Genomic DNA, 13,665 nt, shown 5'->3' with positions numbered 1-13,665 from the left:
ATTCCTTTTTTATCACTAATTACCAGTAATATAACCTCCATATGTCCGCATAGAAACACAATTAGTGAAAGGAACATTACCTCCCAAAGTGGCTTTGTAATCCAGTGAATGTTTTGTCTCTCAGTGTGTTATATGGCTGTGAGTATCCCCTTCAATTCAAACTGTTAGACAATGGAGTGACATTTCTGACAATAGATCCCCATTACACCACTAAGCAGACAACAGAAACACATTAGCTCCCTGCTGAAGCCAGGTTGGTGACAGCAGTCACCCTGCTGCACTTCTGACCCTGTCCCCTCTCTCACACACACACACACACACACAGATGCCTGTTGATCAAGAAATCTGTCAAAAGGTCACTCTCGCACATTCACACACACACAGAAAAATATTGAGAACACCACAATGACATTTTTCTCTCCCCTCTCTCTGTGTTAACAGTGCATGTGTGTTGCTGCCATGGCGACCATGGCTCCTCCCCTCACATTTCTCCTCCTGCTGCTTCATCTGGCTGATGGCTCGTTCCCAGAGGAACCAAGTCCACTCAGCTACGTCCCCGTAGAGGGTATGTTTCCCTCCCGCTGTGTTTGTGTTTGTGTGTCTTTGTGTGTGTGTGTGTGTGTGTGTGTGTGTGTGTGTGTGTGTGTGTGTGTGTGTGTGTGTGACTGCATGACTGTATGTGTAGCATTGATGAATGGTTTCATGGTGGATGTGGAAATCGGGGGTCAAGGGTCAGAGCCTTGGTGTGGAGCTTCTTTTAGAAGCTACCCAAACATACAGATAAATAAAGAGACTTCACAATGGCAGTATAGTAGATCAATAAATATGAGAGAGAAAGAAAGATATAAAGACAGAAAGACAGAGAGAGAGAGAGAGAGAGAGAGAGAGAGAGAGAAATGATTGTTATAGATGTTGAGAGGTGCAGGAAGATGAAAAAGTGGGTGGCAATTGGATTGGATGTGGTGATACAGATGACAAGAGAGAAGGCTGAGGGGTGGAAGAGAGAAGGGGAAGAGACAGGTGGAGATGGATCACTACGTCCCTCCCCTGCAGTCAAGGACAATGAGACGTTTTCCCAATCTGTCTCTTGATGATGAGGGCTCCCTGTGGAGACCGTTGTCCTCCTCCTCGAAACTTTCTCGTAGTCTGATGCTGCCACTTTCTTCCTCCACCTCATCTGTAATCTCTCATTTATCTGAAATGTAGGAAGAAGAGAGAGGGAATGCTTTTATTTTCATAATGAAATAACGACACAGATTTTCTCATTATGGAGCTACAAAAGCAAAGAAAACACTAAGAGGATAAAAGTGTTTCAGCGTGCTATGACTGCTACACCATTCATCTCTGCCCATTATCTTTGCTCTCCTAAACAAAAGCATCAAGAATGAGTGAAGACACTATTAAAGTGAAGGTTAGAGAATCTGTTTTATGGCCTTCTTTGGGTAAATATAGATGGAAAAGTACTCACTCTGTCATCAACTGTCAAAGTATCCTTGAGCAAGGCACTTCATTTCTAGCTTTTTTTTTAAGTAATCATTTCACTCTATTTGTCTGTGTGTGTGTGTGTGTGTGTGTGTGTGTGTGTGTGTGTGTGTGTTCATGTCAGTTGTGCGGAGGTATCCAGTGTTCCTGGGCAGAGCTCATCGTTCAGCCCAGAGACAGGAGCTGCACATCCAGACAGTCCTCCAAGTCAACCGCACGCTCTACATAGGAGCCAGGTAACCAACGGCAACCGCCTCCAACTGTGTGTTTCTGACGCTCTCGCATTAATATCCCTTTGCTTTCATTTGATGCCACAGCTTCCATCTGCTGTCACTCTGCGGAGGACATTTTCAGTTTGTTCTAGTGGGGATGTTTTCAATCTTGTTGTTAAATGTCAAGTGAGAGCTGTTTGTTCACATCATGAGATACAGAAAATAAGAACTGCCTTACACCAGCAGGAGACAAATAGTGGTACCTGGGCCAAATCTGGTCCTCCAGCAAACATATTTTGCCTCAAGATGAAAGCTGAATTGTTCACTTACATAGTTTTTACATGAATTTTCTCAAACATACTGTAGTTAATAATGTAAATACAATATTTCCCAATAAATACGACCATGTAACATCTAATAATGCCCCCACTAAAGAGAGAGGCATAAAGACTGAGACTACTGTACCTTGTGCTGACTAATAAATAATATAATCCAACTAATTTAAATGAAACATTTCACATTTCAAATGCAGTTTTTATTCTATGGCTTTTGCCTGTTTGATCAGAACAGATTTGTGTCACAAAAAAAACACAAACAGGTGGCAGAAATGGTGTGCTGAGAACATGTTTTCTAATGCAACAACAACAGCAGCACTTTCACTCAACCATAAATCAAGCAGGCCACTGTTTTGTGCAACACAGATCATAAATTCACATATCCTCACACGTATACTCTTGTTTTTTGCCAAATGATTATTAACATAAGCTGCTGTAGCTCTGTTAGCCCTCACTTACTAATGGGAGACATTACATCTGCCGTCAGATAAAATCCTAAAACAGGATGTTTTATAAATCGGTTTTATTATGAAATGCTGACCCCTTCCTTACACATTGTTTATAGCATATATTATATATTAATATATTAGGGTTATAATGGCACTGATTTGTTGTGTGTTTTCTAGAGATGACTTGTACAGAGTGGAGCTGGATAACATGGTGGGCGATGAGATGTTCTACAGCAAGGTAAGATTAATTTCCTTGCACACACACACACACACACACACACACACACTAAACCAAACATGCACTAATAACTGATAACGTACACATACAAACATATTCTGACTGAGGTTCATTCCTTTGGCAGAAACGGACATGGGAATCCAATAAGAACGACATTCGAGTGTGCCGGATGAAGGGCAAACATGAGGTACAGTGCTCGCCGCACACAACACGCTGACTTTGAGATCCCCTCTCACGTGCATCAACACTATCTACACTATCACACGCATGGACGGACACAACAGCTGTTAGAGAAACCTTATTTCCTTCGGGTGCACCTGCATACGGTATTTACACAAATTTGATCTTGTTGATACAGAATCAGCACATCACTTAATCACGCTAGCTCAGTGAAACGTTACCCGGGCCGAAAGATGTCCATGAAGCTTGAAAGCCATTTTCTCGCATACCTACATTGTGCCAATTTTCTTCATATAACTCATTCAGAGCCTATAGAGCAGGCCAGAAAATGGAAGAATTATGTGTGTATGTAAAGTGATGTTGACAATGTTCTGAGATATGAAACCAAAACGATTCAAAAGAAAGAAAAGAAAGATTCAATGTGATGGTAGCTTGGTTTGCAGGGTGTACCCTAAAATATGTGCGTTATTGTATAAATGTAGCTGTGCCACAGGCAAAATCAAGTCTGGGTGGAACTCGTGGAAAAAGAAAAAGAGGCAACAGGAAACATTATAGAGCAAACTGAGCAGAGAGAGTGACACAGCCTCAGGGAGGAAACAGTAATTGAAATCAGTTGAGGAAGGGAGTTATAGGTGGGGATGAGATGCGCGTAGGCGGAGGAAAGCTGGGGATAGGGCAGCCATCAGGTAAGAAAGAGGCAGAGAGACAACAAAAGGAAAAGATGTGCTGCTTCAAAGAACACAGATGGAAGAAGAAAAGATGTAGGAGCATAGAAAAAAAGGAATTAAAGCTGTGATGAAATAGGAACAAAGACAGAAGGCGAAAGACCCAAGGTGGAGAGATGGTGAGAGCATGAGAGGAAGAAGACAAAAGACAGAAAGGTGAAAAGAGTTAGCTAAAACAAGCCAACTCAGATGAAGAGATCAAATCATAGAGCTTAGGGTAAATGGCATTGTTGATGCAACTGCGAATCATCTGACATACAGTAGAATAGTTACTAGACCAGTCCTAATGCTTTACAGACTCATAGTAAGGTTTTTGGGAAATACACTCATATGCTTTCTTGCAGAGCGTTAGATGAGAAGATTGATACCACTCTCATGTTTGTACGGTAAACATGTAGCTGGAGCCAGCAGCTCGTTAGCTTAGCTTAGCTTAAAGACTAAAAACAGCAAGCCTGGCTCTGCCTACCACCCACTAATTAACCCATTATATCTTGTTTGTTAAATCCGCATAAAAAGTGTAAAAACAACTCAATTGTTACAGTTTTTTGCTGGACTATTTCTCGGCTGGGAGCATTGACTTCCTGGAGTCTGGCGTGGCAACTGCTCTACAGATTAAACAAATGACATATAACATAATTGATTAATTAGTTAATTAATTAATTAATTAGTGAACTTTAGAGGTGCTGCTTGGCAGATTTTGTTACCTTTGGAAAGTGCCAGGCTAGCTGTTTCACCCGTTACCAGTCTTTGTGCTTAGCTAAGCTAACAAGCTGCTGGCTCCAACGACGTATTTACATCTACCTCTAGGTAAGAATGCAAATAAGTGTATTTCTCAACATGTCAAACTATTCCTTTATTTACTTCAACTTGTGCTTTTCCTGCTATGACATCAGAAAGTCGGCAATGAAAAAAGTCTTCAAAATTGACAATCATAGTATCACAAGAACAGCATTATTCAGTAATATATTATCAGAAGGAGAATTCCACATTTGAAAGGCAAAACAGTTTGGCTTGCTCAGTCTCATTTAAACTAAAATTTTGGCCAGAAATAATGCCAACACTGATTTGCCTCGGTGGTTCAAACACACACTGGAATACTATCAGTTGATAAGTATGTATAATTCAATCCCAAGTAAGAGCACTGTTTTGTTGGCATTTGGCAAATGATGTGCAAATAGAATTTTATGCAAAATACTTTGCTGTCTCTGTCTCAGTATATTTACTAAAATATCCTCCAACAAAACATGACTGTCACACATACTGTTAGCTAGTTACACAAGCTAGCATCATTCGATGTCAAGAAGGAGCTCTGAATTCAGCTCCTGATTTACAAATCATCAACCTACACAGGTTTATTAAAGTGCCATCAACTGACACTGTTGTAAAATACTATCACAAAGGACCTGAGGGGCTGACCAGTGTCATCAAGCTTCAGATACATTTAGTGGTAGTGGCTTTAAATTTCAGCTCAATCAGCAGCCATCCACTTTGAAGACAGCTATAAAGTCCCTGTCCTGTTGTTTCTCCAGATGGAGTGTGGTTGAGGGTGTTATTTCCTCTAAGGATTGTTTTAAGCTGCATTTTTCATACTTCACACTCGCAGTCTTCTTGCTCTGACTGGTAGTTTTGAGCTTAGCTTTGGTTCAAAGCTGTCTTTTTCGCATTGCCCTGTGCCTTGTCATTTTCTCCTCATCTTAAATCTGTTCCTTTTGTGTTTTGTGTCACAGGGAGAGTGCCGTAATTTCATCAAGGTTTTGCTCAGCCAGCACGGCGGCCTGTTTGTGTGTGGAACAAACGCCTTCAACCCGCTGTGTGCCAACTACACTGTTAGTAACCATCTATCTGTCAGCTGGTCATTCTCTGTGTATCTGCCAGTTTGTTTATCTATACCTTTTTTTTCCTGTTGCAGAGAGACACTCTTGAAATGATGGGAGAGCCTGTCAGTGGGATGGCACGGTGCCCGTATGATCCACGACATGCCAATGTGGCTTTATTTGCAGGTAGTGTCTTGTGTTTGCACACTAAAGATGAAGAATTCAGGGCTTGTAGCAGACAGCAGACTCAGTCTTCAGCTCCAGACATTGAAACACCTGTGCCCTTGTGTTTACCTTTACAAATGATTTATAGTCAGACCTCTCGCTGCATTGCCTGTTTGGTTTTAATCTCCCTGACCTTGTGCTATCTCTCCATCTGTATCTTCCCCTTCTTCTTCTTAATCTCCCCCTTTCCTCCTTTCTGTGCATGTGCATCTCTCTCGCTCTCAGATGGAAGTCTCTTTACGGGGACCGTGACCGACTTCCTGGCCATCGATGCAGTGATATATCGCAGCCTCGGCGACAGCCCCGCCCTCCGCACAGTCAAACACGACTCCAAATGGTTCAGAGGTACTTTTAGAAACAGACAGTTAAATGACCCTCCAGAGGCAGACACCTTCAGTAGACAATCAGGAAGCAAATAACAGAAACCATCACCATTATCTTCAGTAGTTTACTGAAAGAAAATTAAACCTTTTGTCTGTCTTTTCATGAGTTGCTCACGAGGTGAATAAGATGATTTTGGGGGCTAAATAATAAGCTACATTCAGGGAAACCAAAGATGATTAAGCCTGCATTTAATAGATTCATATAAGTGGAACACGCTCAGACAGAGTGATGTATTGAGGTTAGGTGGACTCTGCAGATTCTGGGTTTTAACAAGCCTTTTGACTGCACAGTGGAGCCTGTTTTCCACAGAGAAAAAAACAAGCCGGGGCAGGTCAAAGCTAGAACAGTGCTGAATGGATGAATAAATGATAAATAATGTGAATCCTCTTGTCCTCGATGATAAATTAAACAGGACATGAATATTTAATGAGCGAGTCCGGTGGACAGCAGCGGTCCATGTTGATGTGACATTACAGCATCATTTCAAGGACTGTGGAGCGGTACGCTTTGGCCCCCGGCACTGCGTCGCTGCTGTTCTGTATGTGTGTGTGTGTTTGTCTAACTGTGTTTTTCTCATCTTATTTTTCAGAGCCATACTTTGTGAGCTCCATGGAGTGGGGGCCTCATATTTATTTCTTCTTCAGAGAGATGGCCATGGAGTTTCATCATCTAGAGAAGGTGCTCTCACTCTTTCTTTCTGCACCTTTGTTCTCCTTTTATTCCATCACCCCTCCATTTTACTAAACCTTGCTTGTTTTTATTCCAGGTGATGGTGTCCCGTGTGGCTCGTGTGTGTAAGGCAGACCTGGGCGGCTCTCAGCGTGTCCTCGAGAAACAGTGGACCACCTTCCTGAAGGCACGGCTCAACTGCTCCGTCCCGGGAGACTCACACTTTTACTTCAACCTCTTGCACGCCACAAGCGGCATCATCCACATGCAGGGACGAGACGTCATTCTGGGTCTCTTCTCCACGCCACCAAACAGGTACAGAGACACACACAACATGCACACAAAGACGCACAAAATGTTTTTTTTCTCATCGCTGTCTTCTTTTTTCTCTGTCTCTGCTAGCATCCCCGGCTCTGCGGTGTGCGTGTTTGACATGCAGCAGCTCGCTCATGTCTTTGAGGGACGATTTAAAGAGCAGAAATCCCCCGAGTCTATTTGGACTCCTGTACCGGACGAAGCAGTGCCCAAACCCAGGTATTGTTACGGTATTGTCATGCAAAGTGTCTGTGAGAATACTGCAGTGCTGCTGTCCTGAGCATCTGTCTCACATATAGTCTACTAACTCCCCTGCTATAAGCTCCAACTGTCAATCACACAGCAACTTCACTACTATTCAGCAGATATTTTAATACAGCCTCCAGCAGCCGCATAAAGAACTCCCCTGGCTCTTTTCTTCCTGCTCTCTCTGGACTCCTATCTATCTATTCTTCAACCTTCACTTTCCCTCTTTCTGTTTCTTTCTCCGTCTGTAGACCAGGGGGGTGTGCAGTGCAGGGATCCAGATTTAGCTCCTCTACCACCCTGCCGGATGAGGTTCTGAACTTTGTGAAGACCCACCCGCTAATGGACGAGACTGTTCCACTACTGGGGCACAGACCCTGGGTGGTCAAGACTATGGGACGGTACATACTGACTCAGTTGTTTAATAGCGCCCATGCACAACTTTTATTAAAAGAAAAGGAAGCTTAAATCTGAAAATATGCATGTCTATCTAGGTACCAGCTGACATCCATGGTGGTGGACACAGAAGCTGGTCCCCATAAGAACCGCACAGTCCTGTTCCTGGGCTCGACCCGAGGAACCATCCTCAAGTTTCTGATGATTCCCAGTGGAGACTCTGTCTCCCACAGCAGCGTGTTTCTGGAGGAGGTGGAAGGATTCAACCCAGAGAAGTGAGTAGGAGTCGAGATATATTTGTCCTTGATCTCCAATAAAGTAAATACATTTTGGCATGTTGCTCCAGATAGATAAAGTCTCATGCTGCCCGCCTCCATTTGAGAACTGGAGTGTTTTTCACCCAAGAACTGTCTTCAATTACACTTATTCTAAATATTTGATTTCAACATTTTTGATGCGCAGCTTAGCATAAATGCCTACTCAGTTATTTATTTGACCATATTCATTACAGGTATATTCATATATGATTAAAGAGTTTGATTTTATGGTTGCAACTTACAACATTTTTGTTATCGATTAATGTGACATGTTATTCACTCAAATAATAATGATTGTTTAGTCCAGAAATTGTCAGAAATAATGAAAAATGCTGATGAGTGCAGTGTGATTATTACTGTAAGTAAGTCCAAAACCCAAAGATATTCAGTTAATTATCATATATAACAAAGACAAGCCTAAAATGTGCACATTTGAGAGGCTGGAACCAGAGAATATTTGGCATTTTAACAATCAAAATATTATCTAAATAGTTCGACGGACATATTGATTGATGAACTAAATGTTTCAGCTCTAAAGGATGAAAATATGTGTATGTATGTTGAATTGATCATAATTTGTAACAAATTATAACTATTCCTGTAATTATTGTCTTGTGATACTGTACTAGACCTGACCATCACAAAATGGTAGCAGCGAAACTGTCTCTGCAGCGTCTGCGCAGGCCCAGATAAACTCTGGCATGCTGATGTTTGGCCCATTCATGTGAGGGTTAGGGCACGGGGCTCTGTCTTCAAGTACCAACAGATGAGGCCTTTGACCCTGTCACAGATTGATTTGAGGCCACAAAGAGTACATTGACCTCCCTCTGCTGGCTCCTTACCCTCTGCCTCCTGTGTCTGCAGGTGTGATGAAGACTCTCCTCAGGCTCGTCAGCTCTTGTCTCTGTCGCTGGACCGGACCAGCCACACTCTGCTGCTGGCCTTTCCCTCCTGCCTGGTCCGAGTGCCCACATCTCGCTGCCACCTGCACTCACGCTGCATGAAGTAAGTGACACGCAGTCTCCTGTTTTTGTCTCGGAGAGTATTTTCCTTTCCCTCAATGTTTCTGTGGCTGATAATTAGGTCAGTTTGACTGTAGCAGTGGCCAGTAGCCAAGGTGCTGCTTACTGGCCAACTTTAGTTTTGACCCTGTGCTCTCACTCCCTGTTAGTGCAGTTATCCCAATAAAATATATTAAAATTCTTCCATTGCTTCAATCAGATATATGGGGTGATTGTCGAACTACAGCTAGCTTGTTTGGTTTAATATTTATTTTGTGTGATTTTTTTCCCTGGGAAATAGTATTTAACTTGATACAAGAGGCTTCAAGATCGTCTTGATCTAAGATTGTAATAAAAATGAATGATTCATTATGAATACCAAGAAGTTTATTGCTGCACATATGGGGCGGATCTTTTGAAGAAGAAACACTGTGAACCTGATTCCCACAGCAGCCATATATCACACTTGGATACAGGAAACTGAGAACAAGAAGCACCTTCATTTAGTATGTGTGGCTGCTGCGTATGAAGATGAATACCAGATGAGAGTTTAGCATTTCACAGGTTCTCCACACACACTTCAAAACATCATCATAAATAAATCCCAGGTCCATAGGGACACACACTATTTCACACTAGTTACCTTGTTAGCCAGCTAGACAGTAAGCTAACGTCCCTGCTAAATTCATAGTTGACACTTGTTCCCAGGTTTGATAGGTAACTTTTTCCCTGGGAGAGTTTTACTGCTAAAATGGTCAAAATGGCCACTGTGAGAATCAGGTCAGTACTCTGCATTTCTTAACTTTATATTTTCATTGGTGTGTGTGTGTCTGTGTCTGTGTGTGTGTGTGTGTGTGTGTGTGTGTGTGTGTGTGTGTGTGTGTGTTTGTGTGTGTGTGTGTGTTTGTGTGTGTGTGTGCAGGAGTTGTCTAGCCTCCAGGGACCCATACTGTGGCTGGACCAGAGGCAGCACCTGCTCCTTCCTGAGACCAGGCACACGGTGAGGACAAATCACACACACACACACACACACACACACACACACACACACACACTAGTCTGTAAAACAATGGCAATAGTTACACATGTAAGAAAACAAAAGAAACAAAAATAAAGTGGACAGTGACACTTGTAGCTCAGTAAACTCCATAAATACAATACAATAAAGAAGAAAATGATTAAAGAAATGCCAAAAATGGCCAAACAAGCACACGGTGGTATATATTCTATAGTTAAATAAAAGAAACCATTATTATTCTAAGCAAGATTGGTTAAGTTGTTGATATTTGTTAGTACTGAATATTCACCCTGTATCTTTGAGCAATACACTGAATCCACTACTCACATGGTGTCCATACCTACTAAACAATATAAATTAGTTAAAGCTGTAAAATAATGTTATATGTTTTAAATGTAGTAGATCAAAAGATCATCCAGAATATGTAACGGTTCAGTTCATTTCATTTCATCATGTAAGCTAATTAAGCCAGGAAAGCTGTGTGGGTATATAATATTTGATGTAGCATTATTTATAGTATTTATTAATGAATCCTAATCATTTCTAATGTAATTTATATCCTTAACCTTTATAAATTCATGTTCCCATGACAACAACAATATAAAGTATTAATATCAGCAATTGTTGTAATACTTGTATCTGTATAAAAGTCAAACATTGTACCTAGTTTCACAATCCCTGCCTTCAGTTCCCATCACCACCTGTATGGCTGACCCTGACCTCTGACCTCCCTGAGGAGTGGCAGAGAAAATCAATAATGGGCTCAATAGTGTATCCCATTACACTGGATGACACATCAATATGTGCCATATCAATTTAATTGATTACTATCAACAAATTCATGTACAGTTTACTATGCAAATCAGAGCAAGTTCATATAAAAAGTCAATTTTTACATGTATGAGTTATTTTCAATTCACTTTTTCTGTTATGTTAGGCTGTAAATATAGTGAATTAAGGGCTCTGCTGTGCTGATCTGTGATCTCTGTGTGACTGCAGGCTGCCTTTTCAACAAGATGTGGAATATGGAAACACCACCTCCCATCTAGGAGACTGTGATGGTAGGTTGCAGCACTATGACATGGATGCTTTAGTGTGTGTGCGGTGGACTGAGGGCAGGCTCCGCCTAGTGGCTGAATCCCTCATTACACCTGTCTACTTGTCACCGAACATTTTGTTCTGAGAAAAGACCTTGAGAGAGAATATTTTGTGACAATTTCTGTAATTTAGCACATTTTAATTATCCAAGGTGTAACATGATTTCCTCCCCAGCTCAGCAAGATCCATTCAACCTTGATATTAGCAACTTGTTGCTAGTGTTTTGGTGTCTTTGTCAGCGCTTAATCAGGTGGGAGTCGAACTGGGATTTTGGTTTCAGCCTCACTTCAGGTCAAAACGCTCCCAGTGTGAGACAGTTTAATTAGGGAGGATGTGAGAAGTGTAACTGGTGGTAGGCAATACCACTAAGACTGCATGATGGGAAATGCAACATCCTCCTGGTGAGGGACTTTGTACGAGGCTTTGTTCCCTCAAAGCTGAACCTCTGAGAGAGGAGTGACCGAGGGTAGCCGGTGAGCAAGCTGGAAATAGCTTAGCATAAAATACTGATGTCACTTCTGCCGAGAGGCTCAGATGTCACTGCAGCAGCGCCAGAGAGGGCCTCTTTGAACCCTGCTCTGAAATTCACAAAGTCAGTGGAAACCAGAAAAAAATCATTTCCTTTCCAGCGGATTCTTTCTGAGCTGTTCCGCTTGTTTTACGCCAGTTTTAAAGTCATATAATCCAATTAGTTGGATCTGGATTTCCAAAAGACAACAGAAAAAGAGTGAATAGCCTCATCACACTCATTTGTTTTAAACTGATATATGGGCTTCTGCTCTGAGGAAGTGATAGCAGGAGAAGTCAGTGGTGCCAGGCTGCAGACCTGACAGACTCTAATCCGAGCGGGTGAAAGCGCAGCAGAGGCCGAGCCAGGGACAGGCATGTGCTGCTGTGTCTGCAGATGGGAGTGATTAGAGCTGGGTGGAAACACTGAGGTAATGGTATGCTGCGAGGAGAGACTCTTTTACCAGGCGGCAGGATGGAAAGTGTGAGGAGAGGAGAGGAGAAAAGGAGAGTCAGCTGCTGTGGTCTGAGCTGTGCTGATGACAAGTGCAGGCCTCTCTGAACCTGGATCCTGTGGAGCCTCAAGGCCAGACTGGAGAGAAGCTCCCTTTAAAGATAATAATTGTGTAATGCTGAACACGATGATCACCAATTATGAGTGTTATTGTAGTTATTGATTTATTATGATACATTATATCTTGTGAGGGGGAAAGCTCTAAGTAGAAGTAGCAGAATAGCACTATATGTAATAATAATCATAATTTTAAAGCGCACCCTGTGGACAGACATTGAGAGAGGATGTGCTGTGCTACTAAATGTCATCTTCATAATTGTGTCTCTTAATCTTCAGGGATTCTGCAGCAGAGTTTGCTGATTGAACCGGAGAGCTTGGTCTCCCTCAACCTGCTTGTGGCGTCTGCGGTCTCAGCGTTCACCATTGGGGCGGCGCTCTCCGGCCTCGCCGTGTGCTGGATCATGGCCCACAAGCCCACCAACCGTCGCCACGGCAACGCCTCCCAGTCCTCCATCCAGCGGCGTGAACGAGGCCTGCTGAGCAACGGCGGCGGGATGGGAGGCTCCGTGCTCAGCGTGACACGGCAGGGAGGCGGGGAGCGCCCCTGCTCTCAGGGCGGGGAGACCCTGTTTGTCATGCCCAACGGCTGGGTGAAGTCAGGAGAGCTCGACCCGGGTTTCCTGCCGACCCCAGAGCACACGCCCCAGCAGAAACGCAGAGGCCTACGACTGTCGGACTCCAACTCTGGAGGGTGGGATACCAGCCAGACGTACCTGGGGGGAGGCTCTGTGGGTCTGGGTTCACCCTGCCGCATACCCCCCTCCGTCTACCTAACCACCAGACTCTTCCAGCAGGGGGGAGGCGGGAGACACAGTGGTGAGGGCCGGGGGAATGATACGCCACGCCAGCACTATGTCTGCCTGAGCAAGCAAGAAAAAGGAGGGAAGGGGACGCCCAAAGCCCCTCTCAGGAAGTCTGCAGGAGAATATGTATACCCCATGACCCCCCAGGACTCGCCTGAGCGCAGGAGGGTGGTCTCAGCACCCAGCGCCCCCATGGAGTATGGCGAGCCGCTGCCTTTGCGCTGGCCAGCCCCGGAAGGATACATCCTCAGCAGCCACGGTATGGTCCCCGTCCCCCTGCCTCCGCCCTCCATGCCCCCTCCCAGTGGCCAGGCTTCTTACATGTCCCAGCAACACGCCCCCGGGCTGAGCAGGGCCCTTCTGAGAGGGGCCCTGGAGCGAGGGGAGCTGGGCGAGCTGGTGGATCTTAGCCAGCTGATGAGTAAGAAGAACTGCAGTGACAGGACTCAGGCTGGCCAGTGACTCTTGAGGAAATGACGGGGACGGGAGATTTTCCATGTCCAGAGCTCTCTGTTTTGTTTACATAGATCTCTCTTTTCTCTTTCCTCCTCACCCTGTCCCTTCCCTTCTCCTTTCCCTACATCTTTATTTGTCATTCAGCTCTTCTGATCTCCTCTGTCAGTCTCTCAGGCAACTCCCCCCCCTTCGCCCCATGATGAGTCTTTCTTTATGACTGG

The 13,665-nt window shown here is 43.8% G+C and overlaps 1 protein-coding gene across 1 annotated transcript; it reads left to right on the top strand.

The window, feature by feature from the left end:
* The first annotated feature begins 444 nt into the window (after window positions 1-444).
* Window positions 445-13,450, top strand: LOC139296165 (semaphorin-6B-like). Its single transcript, XM_070918493.1, has 16 exons — window positions 445-565; window positions 1,607-1,718; window positions 2,656-2,716; window positions 2,841-2,903; window positions 5,349-5,447; window positions 5,531-5,621; window positions 5,886-6,005; window positions 6,634-6,722; window positions 6,811-7,028; window positions 7,116-7,247; window positions 7,526-7,675; window positions 7,769-7,945; window positions 8,852-8,992; window positions 9,911-9,988; window positions 11,006-11,067; window positions 12,462-13,450. The coding sequence occupies exons 1-16, from the start codon at window positions 445-447 to the stop codon at window positions 13,448-13,450; spliced, it is 2,703 nt and encodes a 900-aa protein (XP_070774594.1).
* The last annotated feature ends 215 nt before the right edge of the window (window positions 13,451-13,665 follow it).

The sequence above is a fragment of the Enoplosus armatus genome, chromosome 14 (genome assembly GCF_043641665.1).
Source record: "Enoplosus armatus isolate fEnoArm2 chromosome 14, fEnoArm2.hap1, whole genome shotgun sequence".
In the NCBI taxonomy this organism is placed as follows: Eukaryota; Metazoa; Chordata; class Actinopteri; order Centrarchiformes; family Enoplosidae; genus Enoplosus; species Enoplosus armatus.
This window is presented reverse-complemented; position numbering and strand designations above follow the sequence as displayed.

Excerpts from the sequence above, each read along its gene's own strand:
- LOC139296165 (XM_070918493.1), top strand. The coding sequence starts at position 445 with ATGTGTGTTGCTGCCATGGCGACCATGGCTCCTCCCCTCACATTTCTC. Across the intron at positions 7,248-7,525 it reads GAAGCAGTGCCCAAACCCAG|ACCAGGGGGGTGTGCAGTGC; the intron begins GTATTGTTACGG and ends CTCCGTCTGTAG. Across the intron at positions 11,068-12,461 it reads CCATCTAGGAGACTGTGATG|GGATTCTGCAGCAGAGTTTG; the intron begins GTAGGTTGCAGC and ends CTTAATCTTCAG.